Source organism: Marmota marmota, unplaced genomic scaffold (genome assembly GCF_001458135.2).
Source record: "Marmota marmota marmota unplaced genomic scaffold, marMar, whole genome shotgun sequence".
In the NCBI taxonomy this organism is placed as follows: Eukaryota; Metazoa; Chordata; class Mammalia; order Rodentia; family Sciuridae; genus Marmota; species Marmota marmota.
This window is the reverse complement of record NW_025999968.1, coordinates 58,724,037-58,739,700: the sequence shown is the minus strand read 5'-3', so window position 1 is coordinate 58,739,700 and position 15,664 is coordinate 58,724,037. Positions and strand designations below refer to the sequence as shown.

The window sequence follows — 15,664 nt, the reverse complement described above, 5'->3', positions numbered from 1 at the left end:
TTGTCTGCCCAGCTGGGTTTTGCTCTGTTTTGGTCTCAGCATCCTTCTTTCTATGCCCCCATTTTTCTGAATGGAAATGTTTACTCTGTATCTTCACAACTGGATACTTGTAAATTGTTTTTGATTTTTACAGAACTCACAGCTGAGTTTGCCCTTAGTCCCGAGGAAACTCTGGACTTGAACTTTGGGGCAATCTTGGAACTGTTTGGGGATCTTGGAATGGACTAAATGTATTTTGCATTGTGAGAAGGTCACGAGCTTTTGGAGGTAAAATGTGATGGCTTGAATTTGAGGTGTCCCCCAAAAGCTTTTATGTGAAACAACGCAAGGTTTAGAGGAGACATGATTGGGTTATGAGAGCCCAAACCAAATCCGTACATTAATCCTCTGCTGGATTAACTGAGGGATAATTGAAGGCGTGTTGGGTGTGACTGGAGGAGGTGGGCACTGGGGTGGGTGTATATTTTGTATCTGGTAAGTGGAGACTTTCTGATCATCACATAAGCCACTCCCTCCACCACACTCTTCTGCTAGAATGTTCCTTCAAGTCCCAAGGAATAGAGCCTGCTATCTGTGGACTAAGACCTCTAAAGACGTGGACCCCAAAATAAACTTTTCCTCCTCTAAAATTGTTCTTGTTGGTTCTTTTAGTCACAGAAGCAAAAAAAGCTGACTAAAACAGCTACAACTTTAGAAAGGGAAGGCAATACAGATTTCCCATATATTTGCTTATATTTTAAGAAGAAAAAGAATGATAAGAATAGAAAAGGCAGAGAGGATGGGATAGAAGAAACAGTCATAGAATCTAGATTTCTTGAATATATTTTTGGTAAATTTGACTTTACAACCATACTAATATTTTGCAAAATTATAAAGCAGAACTAAATGTTAAAAAAAAAAAAACTAAAAACCTATCCCCCAAATCCAAAGTAAAATGAAAAAATAAAATGAACTCAAATTTATATTCCTTTGATGGCATAATGTCATAGAGAAAAACAATTCCAAGTGATTTCATTTATTGTATGTATACTGTATTACATACATACATGAATTGTTTTATATTACAATCAAACATTGTATTATATATTGTATGTGATTTATTGCATGCAATTAAATATACTGAGATGCACTGTAAGGTAAAAAAAATCACTGTTCTTAGTAGTGATAGTGTTGATATTGTTATTTTGAGAATGTAGTATTAATCCCTATGGAGCATGATGAATTATGTTGGTATCATTGAGAACTAGGATTTGGGGATGTAAGAAAGAAAACACAAAAGCAAGAAAAGGTAAACTAAATTAACTAAGGTTAATTGTTTTTGACCTTTCCTATATTGAACTCTTCCTCTCTCTCACCTGACAAAGTTCCAAAGTTCTAATCAGAGACAGATCCCATCCACAAGAACTTCCCATTTAGAACTCTGTATAGGCCCCGCCCTGGAAGTGCATCAGTGTAGTCTGTGCAGACAAAACTCCAATGAACAGCCATGGCCCTTCCATCCTGCTTTGCACTGGTGAGAAGGGAAGCTGAGAGCCATCCCAAACAGCTTCGAACCCAGACACTCCACTGGCAGCTTGGCAAGTGACACAAGAGGAGGAAAGGTTTGCCAATCCCCAGCTCTTGCTCTAAGGGGTACACAGCCCAAGAAGAGACTCTGGCATAGACTTTTAATACCCACCACTGTCCATGCTTTCAGCTACCTCAGTGGAGACAACACTTTTATTTATTTTTTTTAATAATTTTTATTGTAGATGGACCCAATACTTATTTATTTATTTATATGTGGTGCTGAGGATCGACTCCAGGGCCTCATGCATGCTAGGCAAGCGCTCTACCACTGAACCACAACCCCAGCCCCACTTTCAATTTTCTTTAAAAATTTTTTGTTGGGGGGCTGGGGATGTGGCTCAAGCGGTAGCGCGCTCGCCTGGCATGCGCGGGGCGCTGGGTTCGATCCTCAGCACCACATACAAATAAAGATGTTGTGTCCGCGAAAACTAAAAAATAAATATTTTTAAAAAATTCTCTCTCTCTCTCTCTCTCTCTCTCTCTCTCTCTCTCTCTCTTTAAAACAAAAAAAAAGTAAAAAAATAAAGGTCCATTGACAACTAAAAAAACAAAAAATAAAAAAGGCTGCTTTTTATCCCTTCCTGCCAAAGCTCTATGGAAATCACAGAAAATTTATTTTTAAAGTAGTGATTCACCCCAAAAAGGATACCATGATTGTACCAGAGCCACCAAAGAACTTCAAGATGATAAAAAACAGGTGTTTTCAGATTGATGGAGATGCCAGACAGACAATGCCAACCTAAAATGCACATAGCTAGAATCCTAAAGAAGTGACAACAGGACATGGAAAGAAACCCCAAACAGAACCCACAGAGTGAATGAAAGCACTAAGTGGAGCTCAGCAAGGCTCTGGGGAGGAAGTCCACTGCCCGCCTGCCCCACCCCTCTGCCATCAGGCCCTCAGGTGGCCCCTGGGCATCAGCAGCCTTCCTGCAGTGGGGCGTCCTGAGAGCTACTGGCCTCGCAGCAGGCAGGTGTGGAGGACAAGAGTGAGAACGTGCAGGTGGGTGACCTGCACAGCCGCCTCTACAGCCTGCACAGCCTGGAGCAGCAGTCACCAGTGGCAGAGTGCTGAGGAGTGAGTACACTGCTCCACAAGAAATGGGGTACTGGCAGAAACTTGGGTCCCAGCGAAGTCCTTCACGACTGGAGTCTGGAATCCAGGAGGAACTCAGTGAATGAGTCACCTCACAGTGAGGCCTGTCAGTCAGCACCTTCCTTCCCATTCAGAAAGAAGCCTCAGAAGCACGTTGCCACACAGCCCAGCAGGACATAAGATAGCCCAGGCCCACACTCTCACCTGTGTTCAGGCCAGCAGATCTCTAGGAGGAGCAGCGCATGAAAGAAAGCACAGGAAACAAGCAGGGCAGAGACCTGGAGTCCAGTTTAACACCCTGGGAGAGAACATGATGCAATCTACGTAAAACATGACGTTCCCACAATGGAACAATAGGAGATGAGTAAAACTTCAACTATGCAGGATGCGAAAGTCAGCAGAAGAGCTAGGAAACAAACAAACCTAACAATATTGAGAAAATCTCCCTAAAAAGAACCAGAGGTCAAAGAGATAAAAAATACCCAGAAGAAAATAAAAGCCAGGTTTGATAGCACAAACCTATGAATTCCCAGTGACCCCTCTGAGGCGGAGGATCATAAATTCAAGGCCAGCCTGTGCAACTTGGGGAGGCCCTTTCTGAAAATCAATAGGGCTGGGTGTAGCTCAGTGAGGGAGCGCTTGCCTAGATGTGTGAGGCCCTGGGTTCAGTCCCCAGAAGCACAAAGAAAAAAGCAACACACGCAGAGAATATGTTGCACAAAATAATTTTTTAAAAATTCATTCATACCTCACTTCTCATACTTCACTCATTAAACCCCTAGCCTGTCACCTGGGGTTTCTTCCTGCAGTCAGGATACACTCCCACCTCCCACCAATGCTATCCACTGGAAAACTAAGGTTGTCCTGTAGGCCTCTCCAAGGTCATTGCTAGCAGTAATCCAAGTAGGGAGAAATAGAAACTTTATGGATGTTTTAGAATCTATTCCTGTTATAATGCTGCATTGAAATTACTCCAAAACGTAAATAACTTCAGAAATGACACTGATTTTGGTCACAAATCTACAGTTTAGGACCGCTGGTCTCTGCCCCTCTCATCCTCAGCTCTGACGGTAGAAAGAGGCTGGAATTATCTGGAGTCTTACTCATCGCTGCAGTTGGTGCAAGCTGACAGCTGAGGGCTTAGCTGGGTTATTGGCTAGAATCCCACCCTTGGCCTATCCAAGGGGTGTGAGCTTCCCCTTAACTTGGTGGCAGCATTCCAAGGGCAGGGATGGGGAGAGAGGGAAGAGGGAGGGCTCGGCAGCAGCCATGTTGCCCCTATGGCCTAGCCTCGCCAGTCATGCAGCATCATCTCCTCCTCGCTCCGCGTGCCAGGCAGCCCAAAGCAGGAGACTGCACCTCCTGTGGAGCCACAGGTTCTATTAGAGCACAGAGAACAGAAATAATATTGTAACGATTTTAAGAAAATACAACCTGCCACATTAACATGAGCCATTATTGTTTGAGCTTGGGAGGGTCCCGTCCCAAAGATCGAAATATCTATCTCTATACCTTGAAATTCATTTTCAAAGTCATCCTTTACCAAGTCTAGGCCCACTTTGGGAGTATGGGCCGAAGTAAGAAGACAGATGTCAGCCTTACTCAGCTCCCAAATGAGGCACTGCAGCCCAGCTTACACGCTGACTACCATCTTACTCCTGGCCAAGGGATGGTGTCTACTGAAACATTGCTTCCTGTCCAATTTTTGTAAGCCATTTACACGAACCTTACCATGGTCCCACACCATGACCTAACTTCCCTTTTAAGTCCGACCTGATGATATCCTTTGAACTTGTGAATAGTCTTTCCTATGGGCATTCCACAAGAATCCATGAGCATTCCTAACTATGGGTTTTCTTTCTTAGTCACTTAATTAATGAATTGAACAACCATCCAAGTATTCTGGATTGCGTACCAAACCTGTTGTTTTAGATTTTTGGTCCAGCTCTGTAGTAGGTAGCTGACTTGAACCTCTGTTCCAGTCCTGAATGACTGTCCTTCATATAGCTTCCTAATGACCCCCACCATCCCTGTACTGATTCCATCAGAAACAGTCCTTGACCTGCTCCTTCCTGCTCTCTGCCACTGAACCACGTACTACTCCTGAGTGCCAGACCAAACCAAAATATGCATGTGAATTTTCCAGATAATCAAAACTTGACCCTCTAAATGTCAAAATCTTTGTCTTAACCAGCATGAGTGAAAAATCATTCTGAAAATCCTTGTACTGTATCCCTCCTCTTTAACATAATATCCAGAAGATCCTCGATCAGCTTTTCACCATGCGGAACTGTCAATATTTCCCATCTTTGAGCAAAATATCACTACAATTAGAAGGAAGTAAAAGGGAGAAGACTGCAGCATTTTTGCTTCTAGAAACTTAAATTTTAGAATAGATTAGTATTCTTATGTTTTATCCATGTATGCACATCTCATAATAAACTAATTTTAATATTAAAATAAGAGCCAAGAGGCTGGGGTTATGGCTCAGTGGTACAGCACTCACCTCACAATACAAGGCCCTGGGTTCGATCCTCAGCATATAAATAAATAAAGTTATTGTGTCTAACTACAACTACAAAAAATAAATATTTAAAAAATAAATAAAAGGTATCTTCAAAATAAGAACCAAGCCTGTATTCTACAATTCATATGTACAGATGTATATAATGTTCTTTATTTTCTATAACTGAATTACTCTTCCTTATGAACCCCATTCCTACAAATTAAAGTGGGAATGGAGGTGGACAAATGGACAAAAACTTAACTCAGTCTCCTCCAATTAAAATCAATCTCCTTGCTGGGCGCGGTGATGCCCGCCTGTAATCCCAGCAACTCAGGAGGCTGAGGCAGGAGGATTGCGAGTACAAAGCCAACCTCAGCAAAAGTGAGGCACTAAGCACTCAGTGAGACCTGTCTGTAAATAAAATACAGAGTGCCCGGCTCTTCAATATTCAGATTTAAAACTTAACATTGATGTTCTTGTTCTAGGCTCCACCAACCCTGCCCTTGTATCAACGCAGCTGTCTGATGGAACTGACTGGGGTGATGGGACTGTTCTATCACTGCAGCTCACTTGTGGTCACGAGTCACAAACAGCTGAGCACCTGAAATAGGGGTCGTGTGGCTGAGGAGTGAATCTTAGATTTTAATCAATTTTAATCAATTTAAATCACAATATGTGACCAGTCTGTACTAGAGTGGGCAGTGAGTGCAGAGGAACAATAAACAATAAACTTCAGGCACAGAAAGAAGACAGGGAAAGAAGTTCGCTTGCAAGGTTCTTCAAAAATATGGTCCCCATTGCCATAATGCGCCACTTTGTCAAAAAGGAGTGCTTTTTGCTGTCCAGAATGGGATATATGGCCCACTTGTTTCTTCTAGGACCTATAAATTTTGTTCAGAGCTGACAAACCTCATTATTTTTTAGAAGAAATCAAAGTTAATAAAATCAAATGGTTGGGGCTGAGGTTGTAGCTCAGTGGTAGAGCACTTGCCTAGCACATGTGCGACACTGGGTTCGATCCTCAGCACCCCATAAAAATAAAGGATTTGTGTCCACCTAAGACTAAAAATATCTTCTTACAAAAGCAGATGGGTCATAGAAAAAAATGGTATTGTGATTCTTTTTAGGAGAAGGATCGTGAGCTTGAAATTAAAAACATCTATACCAATCGAATACTTAAAAATTTACATGAATTAGACGATTACCCAAAAGGTATGCTTTATTAAACTTTTCTCAAAATATATTTTAACTATAGTTATATTTTTCTAATTTACATAACCAAAATAATGGATTTGTGTGTGTGTTTGTGTGTGTGTGTGTTGCTGGGGATTGCACCTGGGGCCTTGTGTGTACTAGGCAAGTGATCTATCACTGAGCCACATTCCAGTCCCCAAATAATGGACATGTTAAAAAGCATCTTATTAGTTACTGAAAACCATTTTGTGATTTTGGAATAAAAAAACTGTGATATTGTTGAGCTACAAAAAAAAAAAAATGAAAATGCCTTCCTGTTTTCTCATTTTCAGCTCAGTATTTTATGTCTTAAGGTGGAAGAAAAGGATAACTTTTCAGCTTGAAGCAAAATCTGCCAAAACCCGAACTTTCTACATCTGTTAGTCAGTGTATGGTCTCTGACAATTAACTTTTATTGAGGTATACTCTACATCAATAAAATGCACCTGTTGTAGCTTCTCAGCTCAGTGCATTTGGGCAGATGCTCATACCCACGTAGCCACACCCTGATCAAGATCCCATCTCCCCAGGAAGCTTCCTCAGGCCCCTCTGCAGTCAGCAGTCCCCACCCCTGGCCCAAGCCACCTTCCATCTCCCTCTGTCACAATAGCTAGTTTGCCTGTTCTAGAATTTCACACCAGTAGAATCTCAGAGCATGTATGTTCTCCTCTGAATCTGGCTTCTCCTGTTCAGCATAGCGTGTCTGAGATTCATCCATGTTGACGCTACTATCATGAGCTTGTACCTTTGTATTGCTGAGTAGTATTTTTCCTTGACGAAAGTACATACTCATCCTCCCACCACCATCTCCCAGCATAAGATTCTGCTCAAGGGAGGTTCAACAGGAACACGCACCTCTATTTTGGCAGAAAAAGTAACTACACATTTACTTTCAAAGGCAGCACCTACGAATTCCTTGCCTCTCTTTGTTTGTTCTGGTTTATAATCCAGAATAACAGCCCCCAGAAAAGACGATGAACAGCCAGGGAGCGGAGATGAGAAAGCGTCTAGGTCTAGGTACTCCAGCACGGGCAGTGCACCCGCACACAGGCCCTCCCGCAGGAGGCTGCAGGGGCTGGGCCACTCCAGTGCGCAATGCACGTCCGCAGTTCTGAACCCCTCCCACCAGGGCCAGCGTGCTCTCTTACCCCAGCACTGACCTGTTTTCACTCCACACCATGATGCCTGTGACCCCTGTCACCCAAAATAAGACAAAATGAGCGAAATGGCAGGAAAAAGAAGAGGAAATTAGTAAATGTTATACTTCAATTGAATGTTTAGAAAATACCTAATATACTGTGATTTATTATTACATTGCATATTTCAGTGGTATTTTATGTTTAAATCAATATTGCCTCCAAATGTAAAGTATGTGTCTTATCTATCCTATAGTTTCTTCAACAAAATCAGTTCAAGCAGACAGAAAAAGTGTGTCATTTACATGTATGCGTCACCAGGAAACCCAAAAATCAGAAGATGTTCCGTCTTTGACAACTAAGGTACAGCAAATTTGTATTACAGTGTCCTTTTTTTCTGTATTTTTTAATTTTCTCACTTGGGGATTAGAATTTTTAAGAGTTCTTTTTAGATACACACGATAGTAGAATGTATTTTGATATATTACACATACATGGACCATAATTTCCCATTCTTGTGGTTGTACGTGATGTGGAGTTCCACTGGTCATGTATTCATATATGAACATAGAAGTTATGATGGACTCATTCCACTGTCTTTCCTATTTTCATCCCCTTCCCTTCCCTTAATTCCCCTTTGTCTAATCCAATGAACTTCTGTTCTTCCCACATAGAACTTATTGTGTGTTAGCATCCACATGTCAGAGAGAACATTTGAACTTTGGATTTTGGTGGATTGGCTTATTTCACTTAGCATGATAGTCTCCAGATCCATACATTTACCAGAAAATGTCATTCTTTTTATGGCTGAGTAACATTCCATTGTGTATATATACCTCGTTTTCTTTGTCCATTCATCTGTTGAAGGACACCTAGGTTGGTTCCATAGCCTAGCTATTGTAAACTGAGCTACTGTACACATTGATGGGACTGCATCACCATAGTATGCTAATTTTAATTCCTTTAGATATATACCAAGGGGCTGGGATATAGCTCAGTTGGTAGAGTGCTTGCCTTACATGCACAAAGCCTTGGGTTCAATCCCCAGCACCACACACACACACACACACACACACACACACACACAAAGATATATACCAAGGATTGGTATAACTGGATCAAATGGTGGTTCCATTCTAAGTTTTCTGAGGAATGTCCATACGGCTTTCCAGAATGGTTGCACAAATTTGCAATCCCACCAGCAATGTATGGGTGTACCTTTTACCCACATCCTCAGAAACATTTATTGTTACTTGTATTTTTGATTGTTGCCATTCTGACTGGAGTGAGATGAAATATCAGTGTAGTTTTAATTTACATTTCTCTAATTTCTAGAGATGTTGAACATTTTTTAATATATCTGTTCACCATTAGTATTTCTTCTGTTAAGCGACTGTTCAGTTCCTTATGGAATAGGTTATTTGGTTTTTAGTGTTTTTTTGAGTTCTTTATATATCCTGGAGATTAATGCTCTAAATGGCAGGTGGCAAAGATTTTCTTCGATTCTGTAGGCTCTCTCTTTACACTCTTGATTCTTTCCTTTGCAGTGAAAAAGCTTTTTAGTTTGATACCATCCCATTTACTGATTTTTTTTAAGTTGTCAATGGACATTTATTTATTTAGATATATACCAAGGGGCTGGGATATAGCTCAGTTGGTAGAGTGCTTGCCTTACATGCACAAGGCTGAGAATCAAACCTAGTACCTCACACATGCCAGGCAAGTGTACTACCACTGAGCCACAACCCCAGCACACTGATTGATTCTTGATTTTACTTCTTGCATTTTAGAAGTCTTGTTGAGGAAGTTGGTCCCTAAGTCGACATGATGGAGAGTTGGAACTACATTTTCTTCTAGAGGCTTAGGGTCTCTGGTCTAACGCCTAGGTCCTTGATCCACTTTGAGTATTGTGCAGGGTGAGGGAGATTGTGATGCCTCCTCTTTCACTTTTCTCTCTGAGGATTGCTTTGTCTATTCTGCCATTTTATTTTTCCAAATGAATTTTATGACTGCTTTTTCTATTTTTATTTTTATTTTTTTGTAATTGTAGATGGATAGCATGCCCTTATTTTGTTTGCTTTTTTTTTTTCTTTAATGTGGTGCTAAGGATCTAACCCAGTGCCTCACACATGCAAGGTAAGTGCTCTGCCACTGAGCTACAGCCCCAGCCCTGCTTATTCTATTTTTATGGAGAAATCATTGGAATTTTAATAGGAATTGCATTAAATCTGTATAGGGATTTTGGTAGTTTGGCCATATATGTTATACATGGACACAATGTCTTTATTTTGTTTATTTATTTTTGTGTGGTGCTGAGGATTGAACCCAGTGCCTCCCATGTGTGAGGCAAGCTCTGCTACTGAGCCACAACCCCAGCCCCAGTGTGGCCATTTTGACTATACTAATCCTACCTTACCCAAGAACATGGGAGGTCTTTCCATCATGTATGGGAGGTCTTCTTCAACTTATTTCTTTAGTGTTTTGTAATTTCCATTGTAGAGGTCTTTCACCTCTTTTGTTAGATTGATTTCCAAGTATAATATTATTATTTTTTAGTATAATATTATTTTGAGGCTATTGTGAATGGGGTAGTTTTTCTAATTTATCTTTCAGCCAATTCATCATTGGTGTATAGGAATGCAATTGATTTACGGGTGTTGATTTTTTTTTATTCTGTTACTTTTACACTATTTTAATAAAACGTCTTAATAAAAAGCACAGGAAGCTACAAAACAGTCACTTGTTCTATACAAAAGTACTTGTATTCTTTAGAATAAAATACAATTCAAAATTATCTAGACTCCCAAAACTGTATTTTTGATGTTTTTTGAAATTGTAGGGTAAAATGGCAACAGGAAACATCAGTCATAAAGAAAAATCAGTTGAAATAAACCATGAGATTGCTCACCATATTAATAAACTACCAAAGCAAGAAGATTCTAAGAGGAAAAATGAAGGTAATTTCAGCAACTTTAGCAGGTCCTGCTTAGGGCTGTGGGTCTAGCTCAGTGGTAGAGTACTTGCTTGCCCAGCATAAGTGAGGCCCTGGGTTTAATGATACCAAGAACTAAAAATAAAAGTCTCCTTTATTCTTACTTGATTGTTTTTGAACTGTGAATTACTAAGATGTGTATAGAGGCATACACACAACAAAAAGAGTTTACAGAATCAATCCAAGGAGCACCTTATACTCAGTACATTGGTTAAGTGTAGAAGAGGGTTGGGAGAATATAGCTTGGTGGTAAAAGGTATGCCACGAGGCCTTGGGTTCAAGTCACAGCACCAAAAAAAAGAAAGAAAAGAGGACATTGGCACTTCTTAGAACACCCATGGGCCCTTCACAACCTAAGCCCTTGCCCGCCCACCACAAAGGACCGCCATCTTGGGTCATTTCCTTGCAATCTCTCTCAGCTCCCTGTGCTGCTTGTGTCTGTTAATCCACTTGGGCTGCCAGAGAAAGTACCATCAACTGGTGGCTTGAACAACAGACATTTATTTCTCACAGTTCTCGAGGCTAAGAAATCCAAACGGAAAGTTCTGACCACTTGGTTCCTGGCCTGCAGAGCCATCTTCTCACCACATCTCCATATGTTCTCTGCTCAGCGCCTGACTGGAGGAGGAGGCCAGGAAGAGTGCCAAGGCCCTGGGCTTCTTCTTAGGTCATAATCCCGACACCAGGCCTGCCCCATCCTTAGTACTTTTTTAATCTTAATTATTCCTCAAAAGCCCCCTCAGGGCTGGGGATGCAGCTCAATGGAGGTGTGCTTGCCTAGTATGTATCACACCCCAGTCTTGGGGGAAGGGGTGGGCGGGGAGCTCCACGTCAGATACAGTCCTACTAGAGGTTGGGGCTGCAGCGTATGAAATTGGTGGATAAGGGGAAATATAATCATCAACCCATAACAATATATCCTTCCAAACAAAGTGTTCAGCTTTGAACAACTGAGTCCCAATCTAGCTGATTAAAGGGCAATATTTCCAGGAAAAGATGAGCTAAACAGAGCCCCAGCTTCAGCTCCCCAGAATGAACAGGGGCTCCATAAGCAGGCGAGGGCATGAATCGTTCTTGGAGACAGACAGGAAGAGCCTCTGCCAGGACAGGTGAGGTGAAAGCCACGGGGCGATGTCCTCTAACCTGGACAGGTAAGAGCCAGAGGGGCGAGGGAATGGGCTGCTCAGAGCGTCCAGCCCTAAGATCACCAAAGCTTACCTCCAGCTTTCAGGAGGCGGCCAAAGGAGAATGCTTCTGTGGGTGCAAGGAGAGGCTGCAGGCTGCAGGGGACAGTGGCAAGTGCAGCACGCATCAGCCATGGACGAGGCAGGCCAAGACCCTGACGTACCTGGCACTGGGCCCTGGGGACAGCATGGAGCGGGGTCCTGGTCTATCTCTGCCTCTGGGTGCATGGCTGGGATCTCCATGATTTCCTGCAGGCTTCTGTCACCACCTTCTCTACTAGATCTTCTGTTTCTCAAACCAGGTCCTCCTCCTCCTCAGTGAACCCCATTGTGTGTTAAAGAGCACAGCCCAGCCTCCTTGAGCTCCTGGAGAATGGGTGGGTGGAAGGTAAACCTGTTCCTTTCATCAGGAAATGTCATTATTCCATGAGTATATTTGATTAATAATCACTTGGAAAGAACATTCCAGGCTGGAGATCATTTTCTTTTTGAATTTTGAAAACATTACTCCCTTGCTTTTGCTTTACATCACTGCTAACATGCTATCTGGCTGAAATTCTGCAAGGTTGGGCAAAAATAATTTCTGGGGAAAGAACAGTGAACTATTTGCAGAGACCACTCGGGGCTCCCTCAGAGTGGAGAGCCCTTGCTCAACACATCAGGCACTCTGCAGACCCTGCAAGGCCCACACCTTAGTTGTGGGGCTAAAGAAGGTTTAAATCACACAGTTGTCAGTCCCTGTCTGCAGTGTGGTAGACACTAATCGTCATCTGCACTTTCACTGTGGTCACTGCTCTACTAACGTCTTGCGTTTATTTTTTTAATTTATGTGTGTAATTCATATTGTCCTAGAAAGTTTATTCATTCAATTGACAGATTCTATTTGGGCCTATAGTACGCACCTAGCACTGGTCCAGCCACTGGGAAGAGAGCAGTGAACAAATGCAAAAGACCCAGCACCAGGCTAACGGTGCAGGCCAGCGGTGCAGCCGGTGCTGAGTGCGCAGGAAGCCCTGGGTGCAACACCCAGCACCCAAAAGAGAAAAAGATAAACACACTGCCCTGCGGTGCTCGCACTGTGGCGTGGGAACCACTTTCCCTGTCAGCTCACATCACCGCCTCATTCTTCACAGTAGCCCAGAATCCACAGACGCATGACAGGCTTGATTAACCACCACTCCTCTGACAAGTCTCTAAACCGCGTCGCAGTCAACATCTCTCTACCTACTTTTGTGCATTTCTGTAGGCTTGGTCCTAGAAGTGAGGTGGTCAGGCCTATGAGTATGTGCACTAGGAATGTCACTGGTCACTGCCAAGTTGCTGTCCAGTGAAGCTCTACCAATGACACCCCCGCCAACTGGAAATCACATGTAACTGGATGTGTGAAAAGTGTTCTCCTTGTTTAAACTGGCGCCGCTTCCAGCTAGTATTGTCAAACATCTGTTAGTAACTTGTCAGCAAATTTTGTCTATGAATATCATTTTTATTTTGGTTTCATGATTTCCATTTATTTGGGATCTCATAGGAAAGTAAGACTTTTCAAGGGGGTCAATAGAAGACACCCCTTTCTGTGTTGTAGGATCTGTTTTCTTCCCTCTGCCTGGTGCCAGTGTGCTTGTCAGGAAGGGTCAGCGCACCAACACGCATCTTGAAAAAAGAATCCACTGATTTTAAAGGGCACTGCCTTGTCTGCTTTCCCAATACAGATTTACCAAAGGAAGAGGAACATTTGGAAATACAAGCGCCTCTGGAGAATACTGGAAGACAGAAAGAGAAAAAGGAGGATCAAGAAAAGAAAACCATTTTGCAAGAACAAGAATTACCAACAAAAAGAATCCCAGTAATTCACCCCGAAAGAGAAAGCAGTCCGGGAGGTAAGCCGGTGAAGGACAAGTTCAAAGACAGCGTGCAGACGCAGAACAGCGTGCAAACGGCCGACCTGACGCCCGAGAGGTGCAAGTGCGCCCCTCCCAGCTCCAAGCTGGCCTGCAGACAGCGGAAGCACTACTCCTTCACCGAGGCCACGGAAAACCTGCACCAGGGGCTGCCCGCGGCGGGTGGGCACGCGGACACGGGCAGCACGCGGTGCGGGCACAGCTCCAGCAGACACCAGGGCAGCACAGAGGACGGGAAGCTCGTGAGCAGGTACGAGCCCTCCTTCGGAAAGTCCTCCAGAGCGAAAGCCAAAGACACGAGCTTCAAAGAGAAGAAGAGCAACCTCATGGAAGAGCTCTTTGGGTCAGGCTGTGTCTTAAAAAATGACCAGATCAGTCCAGCTGCTGTGGGCAGATCCGAGGAGGCTCTGAAAAATAAGGCGGCACACCACGTGCCTCCCGGTCAGGCCTCCGCAGGCAACACTTTCGGAGATTCTAACCTGACTGTAGTCGATTCTATCCAGTCATCTTCACCTACAGAAGGAAAAAGAGAAGTAATTAAGTATAATCAATCAATATCCTGATACATGCTTATGTCATATACTGCTGCTCATGTGCTTCTAATCTCACCATTCCTAACAGGAGAGGTTGTGTGTGTTAGTACTTAAATTGACCTTAGATAAGTAGGCTGTTGCTTTCTTGCTAATTTTTAAAATCCATTGTATATTATCCAATGGTAACATTTTAAATACAAATTTACATCTTTTTTCTAAATTATTTTTTGAAGACGGGTTTATTACACAGCTTTAGTATCCCATGGACTCCTGGCTGCGGCCCTCTAGTCATTGTGTGAGTACAGAAAGTTATAAGGAAACATTAGAATGCTACTTTTAATCTCCGAGGAATAAAATTGTGGCCAACTTTAAATTTTTTTTTAGTGTTTTCTACTTTGGCTTTCTTTCATATGTTTTCTGTCATGAATAAAACTTTACAATCAAGAAGAAAAATGATTCTTTAAATAAAAACAGATTCATCACCTGAGGATGCATATCTACCTTCTGATAGAGAAGGTACTCGGACACTCTCACTGTAAAAGAAAAAGAAAAAAGGGGGGAAAAAAAAGAAGAAGCTAAAGATGCAGTACAACCAAATCCACAGAAGAGGCCAGAAGTCAACGGGTCAGCCGCAGACAGGTGGGGGCGAACACCAAGCAGGGAGGGGAGGGAGGCTCTGCAGCCAGTGTCCGCCAAAACCCGAGAACCTGAGCATCAGGCAGACATCCAGGGCCCACCTGGGCAGCCAAATCGGGTCCCTTCCCCACCTAATCCTGACACTCCCTCCAGAGGGTCTGCAGCCTCAGCAAACTACAACCCTGTGTGTATAAAGAGGCTGAGATTTTGTGGCCAAAGTCATCCCTCATCTTCTGGGACAGCTTGAAACTGGATCACCCCAGGATCTGTATACCTAGAACTGCAGGCTGGCAGGACCCCATGGCAATAGAAATGCAAATCCTCTCTGGAGGAACCTAGGCCTTAGGAAATCCTAGAGCTCTGGGGCTTGCCGGGTGGGCACTAGGGTGGTGGGTGAGAGAGAGAAATGGATCCCAAGCTCACGACACGCAAAAATCAATTCCAGGTGGATTAAAGGCTCGACTCTAGCCAGGTGTGGTGGCACACACCTGTAATTCCAGTGACCTGGAAGGCTAAGGCAGGAGGATCATGAGTTCAAAGCCAGCCTCAGCAACTTATCAGACCCTGTCTCAAAATAGAAACACACTGGGACTGGGGCTGTAGCTCAGTGGCAGAGTGTTGGCCTAGCATGTGTGAGGCACTGGGTTTGATCCTTAGCACCACGCAAAAATAAAGGCATGTTGTCCATCTACAACTATAAAAAAAAAATAGTTATTTTTTAGTTGTAGTTGGACACAATACCTTTATTTTATTCATTTATTTTTATGTGGTGCTGAGGATAGAACCCAGGGTCTTGTACATGCGAAGCAAGTGCTCTACCACTGAGCCCCACCCCAGCCCACAAAAAAAAAAAAAAAATTTAAATAAAAAAGTTAAATGGGGCT

The 15,664-nt window shown here is 42.9% G+C and overlaps 1 protein-coding gene across 5 annotated transcripts in view; it reads left to right on the top strand.

Moving 5' to 3' along the window:
* Positions 1-14,750, top strand: part of Lca5l (lebercilin LCA5 like) — a 49,174-nt gene extending 34,424 nt beyond the window's left edge. For 2 of the 5 annotated variants that reach the window (XM_048803688.1, XM_015478351.2), the window contains 4 exons: positions 6,299-6,383; positions 7,797-7,903; positions 10,380-10,497; positions 13,423-14,750. In XM_048803688.1, the coding sequence (XP_048659645.1) occupies positions 6,299-6,383; positions 7,797-7,903; positions 10,380-10,497; positions 13,423-14,174 (1,062 nt within the window). In that variant the 3' untranslated portion in view covers positions 14,175-14,750. Of the gene's footprint in view, positions 1-6,298; positions 6,384-7,796; positions 7,904-10,379; positions 10,498-13,422 lie in introns of those variants that run through there. The other 3 variants (XM_048803689.1, XM_048803691.1, XM_048803690.1) reach the window with 3 other exon arrangements.
* Positions 14,751-15,664: the final 914 nt, after the last annotated feature.